The 10,992-nt window shown below is 45.2% G+C and overlaps 1 protein-coding gene across 1 annotated transcript in view; it reads right to left on the reverse strand.

The window, feature by feature from the left end:
* LOC125487934 (apolipoprotein Eb-like) overlaps positions 1-5,547 on the reverse strand; it is a 23,318-nt gene extending 17,771 nt beyond the window's left edge. The window contains exon 1 of the mRNA XM_048620592.1: positions 5,487-5,547. Within this exon, the coding sequence (XP_048476549.1) occupies positions 5,487-5,547 (61 nt within the window). The remainder of the gene's footprint in view (positions 1-5,486) is intronic.
* Positions 5,548-10,992: the final 5,445 nt, after the last annotated feature.

The following is a 10,992-nucleotide window of genomic DNA, read 5'->3' on the forward strand; positions in this document are numbered from 1 at the left end:
TTCTCACCAGCACCTTGTACAGTCGCAGTAAGGCTTCCCTACTCTTATACTTCAACCCCCTTGAAATAAGGGCCAACATTCCATGAGCCTGCCTGATTCCCTGCTGCCCCTGTGTGCTAGCTTTCTGTTTTTCATGCAAGTCACTTTGAGTTGCAGCTTTCTGCAGTTTTATTTCCATTTAAATAATAGTGTTCTCCCTTCCAAGATGAAGAACTTCATATTTTCCCACATTATACTCCATTTGCCAATTTTTTACCCACTTACCAAACTTATCAACATCTCTCTGTTTGTATCCCTCTCGCAACCCGCTTTACCACTTACTTTTGTCAAGCTGTCTTTAACCAACAGCGACCTTGTTTTCATCTCTGCTGGTGCACACTGGCCTCGGTGGAATTTATGGTGAAGTGCCGGTGTGGAATTCCTGAGCAGTTTTCTGTCTGTTGCAAACGTTGGGTCTATTGCAGTCATATTGAGGCACCTCTGATCGGAGCACTCTGCAACAGAGGCAAGGTGAATTTTGTTGCAATTTTCATGTCAAATTATGCAGTCATGCACTTTTGCAAATTGCATGAATGCAATATTTTATTGAAAATAAAATCAGGCTTCCTCCACCCTGCTTAAAAAGTTTGCTTTCTGCAGACGAGGGCATGACTTTGAAACAGGATAGCCCTCTGAAAGGCAGCCCTACAAAGGAATGGCAGGATTGTGGGATAAACAGAAAGAGGATCTGGTCTTTTGGGATAGCTTAGCCATGCCTGTCCATTTGGCAAATGCATTTGTTCAACTGTTCCCTCCAAATAATGCTGTGATTTTCAATGACACCTAGACCCTCGCAGTGATTCACTGTTTCCATCTTTGCATTCTGAATCTTTTCCACATGAATTCATCACAAATTGTCTCAGAACTTTGCAGACGACAAGGTGACAATGACTCAGATTGGCTGCATTAGCGACATTGGTGGAGGGCTAACTGTCGGCAGGGATGTTGGGGACAACTGGCCCTATTGCTCTTAAAAAGCGTTGGGATCTTTCACACCCTGTCTGGATGACAGTCAGGATTTTGACTTCTTGTTTCAACCAAAACCCCCTTAGCAACAAAAATACAGAGCAGAAGTGTCAGTTTCTGCACTAATCATATTTGATGCAAGAGCTGTGGAGTTTCTCCACAATGTCTGCGGTCAACACTCATCCCTGAAATAATACTGAAGCCTATTGAATACTTGAATTAAATTCAGATTGTTGCGCGTGGGATCTTGCTGAGCTCAAACTGGCTGCTAATTTCTCTGAAATGCAACGGTAACAACCCTTCACAAGTACATCATTGACTCCAAAGATGTTTGAGATACTTTGATGTTGTGGAAGGTGCTTTATGAATGCAACTCTTCCTCGATCTTTCTCAGGTGGGGGTGGGTGGAGTTTGGGAGGGGGCGTAGTTTGTGTTCAGGAGTTTTAGGGTTAAGGCCACTTGTAGGCGAGCCTAATTCATTCCGTAATCTTGTAATGGAATGGGAAAAGTCTGGTAAAGCCTACCAATCTGTGGGATCATACATTTATATCATAAGAGGAAGGCCCATCCCGACTGTGCTGTCTCTTTAAAAGAGCTCCCCAGTTTCTCCCACTCAGCATTTTCTTCCCTCAGAATTGCCCAGATTCATACCAACCCCAAAAGCTCCTTTGAAATTTTAATCCATTGCCCTTTCAGGAAACATGTTCCAAATCTTCACACCCATTGTGTCTGAAACAACATTTCTGACTGTTTCCCTCCTCTGGCTCTTTTCCCAATTTGCTTCAATCTCTGGAGACCAACTCTTCTGCCACTGGGAATCCTTGCCCCTCATTGACTCGGTCAAAGCCCTTCAAGGTTTTGAACACTTCTATTCAATCTCCTCCTTCACTTTCTTTGTTCCGAGGAAAACAATCCCAGTTTCTCCCCAGTCTCTCCACAATAACTGAGGACTCTCAGCCCTGCTGCTATTCCAGTCAACATCCTCCCCAGCCTTTCCAACATCTTCGCTTTCTTCCTAGCTGTGCCATCCAGAATTGAACAAAGAACAAAGAAAGTTACAGCACAGGAACAGGCCCTTCGGCCCTCCAAGCCTGCACCAACATGCTGCCTGTCACAACTAAAACCCCCTACCCTTCCGGGGACCATATCCCTCTATTCCCATCCTATTCATATATTTGTTTAAAAGTCACTATCGTATCTGCTTCCACTACCTCCCCTGGCAGCGAGTTCTAGGCACCCACCACCCTCTGTGTAAAAAACTTGTCTCGTACATCACCTTTAAACCTTGCCCCTCGCACCTTAAACCTATGTCCCCCTGGTAACTGACTCTTCCAACCTGGGAAAAAGCTTCTGACTGTCCACTCTTTCCATGCCCTTCATAATCTTGGAGACCTCTATCAGGTCACCCCTCAACCTCCGTCGTTCCAGTGAGAACAACACAAGTTTCTCCAAATCTCCTCTAAGCTATTGCCCTCTATACCAGGCAGCATCCTGGTAATTTTTTTCTGTACCCTCTGCAAAGCCACCACATCTTTCTGGTAGTGTGGCAACCAGAATTGAACACAATATTCCAAATGCAGCCTAACTAAGGTTCTATAAAGCTACAACATTACCTGCCAATTTTTAAACTCGATGCTCTGGCCGATGAAGGTAAGTATGCCTTGTTGACTACATTTTCCACTTTCAGTGACCTGTGTGCCTGTACACCCAGATCCCTCTGCCTATCAGTTCTCTTAAGGGTTCTGCCATTTACTGTATATTTTCTGTCCGGATTAGACCTTCCAAAATGCATTACCTCACATTTTTCCACGCTAAACTCCATCTGCCATCTTTCTGCCCAAGTCACCAACTGATATATATGTCCTCTGACGGTCCTCATCGCTATCCGCAATTCCATCAACCTTTGTGTCATCTGCAAACTTACTAATCAAACCAGTCACAATTTCCTCCAAATCATGTATATATATTACAAATAGCAAATGTCCCAACACTGATCTCTGAGGAACGCCACTAGGCACAGCCCTCCATTCAGAAACACACCTTTCCATTGTTACCCTCTGTCTTCTATGACCAAGCCAGTTTTTTATCCATCTTGCAAGCTCACCTCTGACCCTGTGCAACTTTACCTTCTGCATCAGGCTGCCATGAGGGGCCTTATCAAAGGCCTTACTGAAGTCCATGTAGACAACATCCACTGCCCTAACCTTATCAATCATCTTCACCACTTCCTCAAAAAAACTCAATTAATTTAGTGAGACACGACCTCCCCTTCACAAAACCATGTTGCCTCTCGCTAATATGTCCACTTGTTTCCAAGTGGGAGTAAATCCTGTCTCAAAAAATCTTCTCCAATAATTTCTTTAACACTGACTCACCGGCCTATAATTAGCTAGATTTTCCTTGCCACCCTTCTTAAGCAAAGGAACAACATTGGATATTCTCCAATCCTCTGGGACCTCCCCTGGAGCCAATGAGGATACAAAGATGTCTCTCAAGGCCCCAGCAGTTTCTTCCCTTGCCACTCTCAGTATTCTGGGGTATATGCCATCAGGCCCTGGGGACTTGTCTACCTTAATGTTTTTCAAGACCCCCAATACCTCCTTCCTTTTGATCGCAACATGACCAAACTATCTACACACCTTTCCCCAGACTCATCATCCACCAAGTCCTTCTCTATAATGAACACAATACTTCAGTTGATACCAAGTCAGGTGACTTGGTAAAGTGTAGATCAACATTTTAGATGTTGTAATCTATAACCCTGGTGTGCCAAATGGGCGATCTACTCCTGGTGATGAGGGTTGGGATCAAGTATCATGCCAACATTCTGTTAACAGAGATTGAAGCAGGAGATCAATCTGCAGACAAACCACTTGCCTGTTTTTGATAACTGCGCTGAATTACAACACAGAAACAGGCCATTTGGCCCATCTGCCCTGTGTTGGTGTTTCTGCTCAACACAAGCCTTTTCCCACACTGTTTTCAATTCACTCTTTTTCTCTCTCATGTATCTCCCTTCAATATTTCAGTACTATTCCCCATGAACCAATTCTTAAAGGAGTGAGTTCCACATTATCTCAGTTCTCTGTGTTTAAGAGGCCACTCTTAATTCCCAATTGGATTTATTTGTGACTGACTCATACTGATGTTCCATCATTATGGTCTTACCTACACTCGGAAACAACCTCTTTGTAACCACCTTATCAAGACTGTTCAGCCTATCTTGATAAGTATATCCAAACAGTTCTTGTAGGATTTTCATAAAACGCTTGCCAGTCCTTTTAGCTCATTTCCTTCACCAACCAGCATTGAAACAAGAACTGTGTCAGAGGTGTGTGTATGATTCAATCATTTCATGGCAGGGATCACTGGTCTTATTCTTTTCAAAAATAAATGGGGCTTTCTCTTCCTATCATTGAGCAAAACCACATCCACAAAATTGTGGTGCACGAGAACCTGCGTCCAAAGGCCCCACAAAGTCCCATTTTCTACCTCTCATCAACTTGAATTCATCGCAATCGCCAGTGCCTGATATCATAACCTTTCCCATTCACCCATCAATGCTGATTAGAATCATCGAATCCCTTTCAGTATGGAAGCAGGCCATTCAGCCCATTGAATCTGCACAGAGCCTCCAAAGAGCATCCCACCCAGACACACCCCCTCCCCAATCCTGCATGGCTAACCCACCAAGCCTGCACATCCCTGGACACTATGGGCTATTTAGCATGGCCAATCCACCCTCACCTGCACTTCTTTGGACTGTGGGAGGAAACTGGAGCATGTGGAAGAAACCCACACAAACACAGGGAGAATGTGCAAACTCTACACAGACGGTTGCCTGAGGGTGGAACCTAACCCAGGTCCCTGGTGAGGCAGCTGTGCTAACCACTGATTCATCATACTACACTAATGCCACCCACACCAACCACCAAGGTGGTGGGTCCGCATTAAGCCTATTCTGGCGATGCCCTGATTTTATCACCTTTGGTCTTGTTTTCATATGTTTCAAATCCTAGTATCACAGAATGGTGACATTATGGATGGAGGACATTCAGCCCAAAATGCTGGCTGTGGGAAACCAACCTGCATTTCTTCACCTCTTTTCTCCTTCCCTCAAAATCCTAACGACTTCAGGTGGTTATCCAATCCCCTTTTGAAAGCCACAGTTGACTCTAACTCCTCCACTGCCACAGGCAGATCGTAACAAATCCTGATGATTTATAAATATGCTCTCTATGCTGGTTGTCCTCTTTTTCTTTCCCTTCGCCTTCAGTTGCAGTTATCCACCTGTTGACTTTCTTTCAATGGGAATGGCTTTACCCCTACTCACCCAGTCTCGCCTTCGACTGATATTGGACAACTGTGCTCTCCCCCTTCCCTTCTCCATGGGAAACGGCCCCACCAACTCCAATCTTCCCAGAGAACTGAAGTCACTTCAACCTGGAACCATTCTTGAAATCTTTCCAGCAGCTTCTTACCGGTTACAGATCGGTCTGAAAGTGCGGCACCCGGAATTGGGCAGAATACTGTAGTTGACATAGAGCTCATGAGGTCCCCTGTTTTTTATTTCCTATTTATACAGCACAGGATGCTGTACATCACAGTCCAAAGATGTGAAGGTTAGGGTGGATTGGCCGTGCTAAATTGCCTGTAGTGTTCAGGGATGTGTAGTTTAGGTGGGTTATAAGGGGATGGGTCTGGGTGGGATGCTCTGAGAATCAGTGTGGACTTGTTGGGTCAAACGGCCTGTTTCCACACTGTAGGGATTCTATGATTCTTGGATCCACAATGTCAAATTGCCCCGTCTCCTTCAGTGATTTCTATATATACATCAAGTTCCCTCTGATCCTGAACCCTATTGTACAATTAAATGGTTTATTTTATACTACAAACCAAATTGAACCATTTCTCATTTATCTACTTTCTGCGTAATCTGACACGGGCCCAACCCTCCTGTAGCCTGTCTATGTCCACTTAATGTATATCACTATCTCCCTCACAGTTCACAACATTTGCAAGTTTTGTATAATCTACTTACATAACATTCTCCTAGCCTCCCCACCTCTGTAACATTGTCAAACCCCTCCCTATCTCTAACCTCCTCCAGCCCCTACACCCCCTCCCTATCTCTAACATCCTCCAGCCCCTACACCCCTCCCTATCTCTGTAACCTCCACCAGCCCCTACAGCCCTCCCTATCTCTGTAACCCCCTCCAGCACCCACACCCCTCCCTAGCTCTGTAACGTCCTCTAGCCCCAACAACCCTCCCTAGCTCTGTAACTTCCTCTAGCCCCAACACCCCTCCCTAGCTCTGTAACTTCCTCTAATCTCTGCAACTCTATCCCTATCTACAACTCAGCATCACCCCTGAAACTTTTCCTATCTTTGTAACTGCCTAAAGCCCTGTATCACTCTGGAATCCCCGTCCTTCACCATTTTGTACATATTGTTTCCTCCTGTAGACAACTGAGATACCTTGGGTAGTGTCACCCCCACCAATCCTTCCTGTTAGTATTATTGGTATCAAGTGGGGAAGGATGCCCAGATGAAATCTTTGGCAGAATGTCAGCTCACTATCCAGAAATGGTAAGTATGCTTTTTACATATGACCAAATAGTCAGGAATGTTACATCTGAGATCCACGATGAACTCTTGTGAAATGCCAAGGGTCAATGTGCCAGCAACATTTGCACAAGGAAATTGATTTTAAACCTGATGGAATATGCATGAGCTATGATGAACAATGACCTATTTTAATTTCTTCATTCTCCTTTTTATTGTTACCGAAAGGTTGAAATTCTCAAAAGATGCTTGGGAATTTCCAAATCTGAGTGCATGCATGTAGCTGCTTTCCGAAAATAGACGGCATCTTGTCAATGACAAGATATAGCAAAGTAAATGCATAGATTAAATTATTGAACACACAAAACAAACTCATCTTCATGGTACGAAAACAGAAATTGTTGGGAAAGTTCAGCAGGTCAGGTAGCATCTGCAGAGAGAAATCAGAGTTAACGTTTCGGGTTGAGTGACCCTTCCTCAGAGCTAGGAGATGCAGCCAGACCTGCTGAGCTTTTCCAGCAATTTCTGTTTTTGTTTCTGATTTACAGCATCCGCAGTTCTTTCAGTTCTCACTCATCTTTCTGATTGTTGCTTTGCTGATCCTTGACACGGTCTTGAACATTTCTGGTGGAACCTGACGCTCAACAAGACTGTCATTTCTTTCTGCAGCATGTTTGTAACTGTAGTCCATCCCAGAAATTTTGAGAGACAACAAAGTGATTTTTTTCAAAGGTTTATAACCGCTGTAATGTAGGAAGTGCGATCACAAATTCACGCACAGAAATCTCCCCAAAACAACATTGTTTGATATGACACTGATGTAGACCGTAGTATCTTTCAGGGATAATAATTGCCAAGGATTTTGGAGAGAAATACTCCAGAGATTTTGTAAAACAACGTCAAGAGACCTCTGATGCCCTGATCTGAAGTCAGCCAGAGATACGATTGTAGATCTAAGGGTAACGTACTGACTTTCTGCATGAGGATTGATATCTGACCAGTCATAAAACAGTTACATTAACTTCGAAGGGGAAGGAAGAGGGGTGGCAGACAAACATAACGCTGAGATAACAAGGTGTAGAGCTGGATGAACACAGCAGGCCAAGCAGCATCAGAGGAGCAGGAAGGCTGATGTTTCGGGCCTAGACCCAACATAACCCTGTGCTGAATCTGAACATCTTCTATTCCAAAAAAGCCAAATTCAAATATGCAAATTTCACACACCTTTGCAAAAATGTGGTACTCCCTCACTTCTGAAAACAAAACATGCTGGAGATCCCAGTGGGTCAGTCACCATCCATGGAGAGACAGCAAGCCAACATTTTGAGTCTAGATGACTCTTCGTCAGAGCTGATGTGAAATTGGGAGAGAGCAGCATTTATACTGTAGTGCGGGGTTGGGGTGCTGGGGGATAGTTCAGATTAAGTGATCAGAACGTGAGAATGGCAGAACAATGGTGTGTCTAATTGGAAGATGGGGAAGAACAGGCAGTCCCACTGAGGTAGAGGGGAGGAGAGAGGACATGGTGACAGAGAATGTAGCAAGTCAAGCTAAAAGAATGGGAAGGAATGGGAGGGGGTTCACAATCTGAAGATGTTGTACTCAATATTAAGTCCGGAAAGTTGTAAAGTGCCCAGCCTGAAGGTGAGACACTGTCCTTCAGTTTTCACTGTGACTTACTGGAACACTGCTGCAACTCAAGGATAGAGAAGTGGGCATGTGAGCAGGATGCTATGTTAAAATGACCAGCTACAGGAAGGTCAGGGTCCTGCTTGCACACAGACCAGAGGTGTTCTGCAAAGCAGTCACCCGGTCTGCGTTTGGTTTCTCCAATGTAGAGTAGGCCACATCAGGTGCAGCGAATACAATACACAAGATTGGAGGAGGTTCAGGTGAAATGCAGCTTCACCTGGAAAGACTGTTTAGGCCCTTGGATGGTGAGCAGGGAGGAGAAGGGACAGGTTTTGCTCCTTCTGTGGTTACATGGGAAGGTGCCATGGGTAAGGGGGGAGGTGTCGGTGGTCAAGGAACGGACTAGGGTGTCCTGGAGGGAACAATACCTGTGAAATGCAGATGGCGAGTGAGGGGATGATATGTTTGGTGGTGGTGTTCTGCGAGAGTTGTCTGAAACGGCAAAGAATGATCCTTTGAACGGGGAGGCTGGTGGGATGGAAAGTCAGGAAAAGGGGAACCGGGTCACACTGCTGTGTGTGATGGGAACGGGCAAGGGCGGAAGCACGGGTGATTGGTCGAAAGTGGTTGAGGGCCCTGTCAATCACAGTGGGTGGGAAACAACAGTTATGGGAGAAGGAACCCATGTCAGCATCATTGGTTTGAAAGGTGGCATCATCTGAACAGATGCAATGTAGGGAAAGGAACTGGGAGAATGGGATTGGGTCCTTGCAGATTTACAATTCTCCCCCAAATCTCCTGCTTTCTCAGCACATTCCCTCCCACACCCGGTGGTACGGCAACTATTCTATCGTGGTATTTGCTCAGTGGTGATTGTATTAGTGCAATGTTTGATCCCAGCATGTGCAAGAGGCCATTCAACCCATTGTATCTGCGACAGGTGTTTTTTTTAGATCATCCTCACACGAATCGCCCTGAGCCACTCTCTCTCCATAGCCTTATGTCAATCTGAATTGATCATGCTGTCCTGCTCTGTCCACACTGCTCTGAATCAATCTCAAACCAATCCCACTGACTCATTCTCTCCCCATACCCTGTACCACCGGAAGCTAACTGAATTGGCCCACTCTCTCCCCATCACCCTGTGCCATCCCAAACCAGCCATGCCGCCTCATGCTCTCCCCATTCACCTGTATTAATCCCGAACTATTCCCATTGTCCTACACTTTCCCCATAGCCCTACATTAACCCCAAACAAATCCCACTTCCCTGCTCTCTACTCATAGTCTTGTATAAATCTCAAACTAATCCCACTGTCCCATGCTCTCCCCACGGCCCTGTATCAATCCCAAACCAATCTTGGTGCCCCACTATTTTTTTAAGGCAGGGCTGGAGGAAGCCATGGTCCAAAAATTAATTTCTCAGATATTCCCAAAAGTGAATCGGCAACTGCCATTGCTGGGATGCCATCTCTCCTGCAATCAATCACTTTCATTCTGTACCTCTGTAATTTGTTAAACCTCTCTCTATCTCAACTCTGTTGGTGTCTCTGTATCATTGGGCCAGGAAATCCTAAAAATGTTTTACCCAATCCTTCTCTTTTGCACATTAGTCACTGTGTGTGTGTGTGTGTGTGTGTGTGTGTGTCTGTGTGAGAGACAGAGACCGAGTGAGTGTGTGTGTGTTTGAGTGTGTACATGTGTGTGTGAGAGAGTGTGTTTGAGTGAGTGTGTGTATGTATGTTTGAATGTGTGTGTGTTTGTGTGTGCTTCAGTGTTAGTGCGTGTGTGTGAGTGAGTGTGTGTGTGTGTGTGTGTGTGTGTGTGTGTGAGAGTGTGTGAGTGAGTGAGTGTGTGTGTGTGTGTGTGAGTGAGTGTGTGTGTGAGTGTGTGTGTGAGTGAGTGTGTGTGTGTGTGTGTGTGTTCCTCTCTCCCTCTCTCTGTCATTGATCTCTCTCAGTAAAGTTACCAAGTCCTACTGTCTCATTACAGACATGTGATTGGTGCTGAGTTTGTCCTGAGAGGTGACCACACTAGGCAAGGGGCAATGTTGAGCAGGCTGGAATTTTGTGGTCAATTTCAACTGGTGCAGGAATCACTACAATGCTGTTGGACTCACACTGCATCACAAAACAACCAACAAAGTGAACCAATCCTCCTCTCCCATCCACTTCTCCTCCAATTAAACAGGTCCTTTCTGTCTTCTTTCATGATCCATCTTAGTTTCTTTTCACTTTCTTGTTCTTACTCACTCTCAGCCCAGACTTCCCATCTCTCTTTATCCATCTTTGCCTTTTCAGTCTTACTGTCAGCACACTTGTTTCAAATTCTCTCTCGCTTTGTCTCTCTCTCTCTCACACACACTCTCTCACTCACTCACTCGGACTGTCCTTTCCTCTCTTTATGTATCTCTCTATTTACATTTATCTCTAGATGTCTTCGCTACCTCTCAGAGATAGTAGGAACTGCAGATGCTGGAGAATCCGAGACAACAAGGTGCAGGGCTGGATGAACACAGCAGGCCAAGTTTGCCCTCCAGCAAGGGTGACACTGCCTGAGTCAAAAATAACAGGAAACAATGACACAGACAGACAAAGAGTGATACTAATAGAGAGGGAAAGGCAGATACTGAGATTGACGGAAGTAAAGGGGGAGCGAGAGAAAGACAGTCAGCGTGTGATAGAAGCCAGACAGAGAGGTAGCGAAACAACAAGGTGCAGGGCTGGATGAACACAGCAGGCCAAGCAGCATCATAGGAGCAGAGATGATGCTGCTTGGCCTGCTGTGTTC

This window comes from Rhincodon typus, chromosome 47 (assembly GCF_021869965.1).
Source record: "Rhincodon typus isolate 14 chromosome 47, sRhiTyp1.1, whole genome shotgun sequence".
Taxonomy (NCBI): Eukaryota; Metazoa; Chordata; class Chondrichthyes; order Orectolobiformes; family Rhincodontidae; genus Rhincodon; species Rhincodon typus.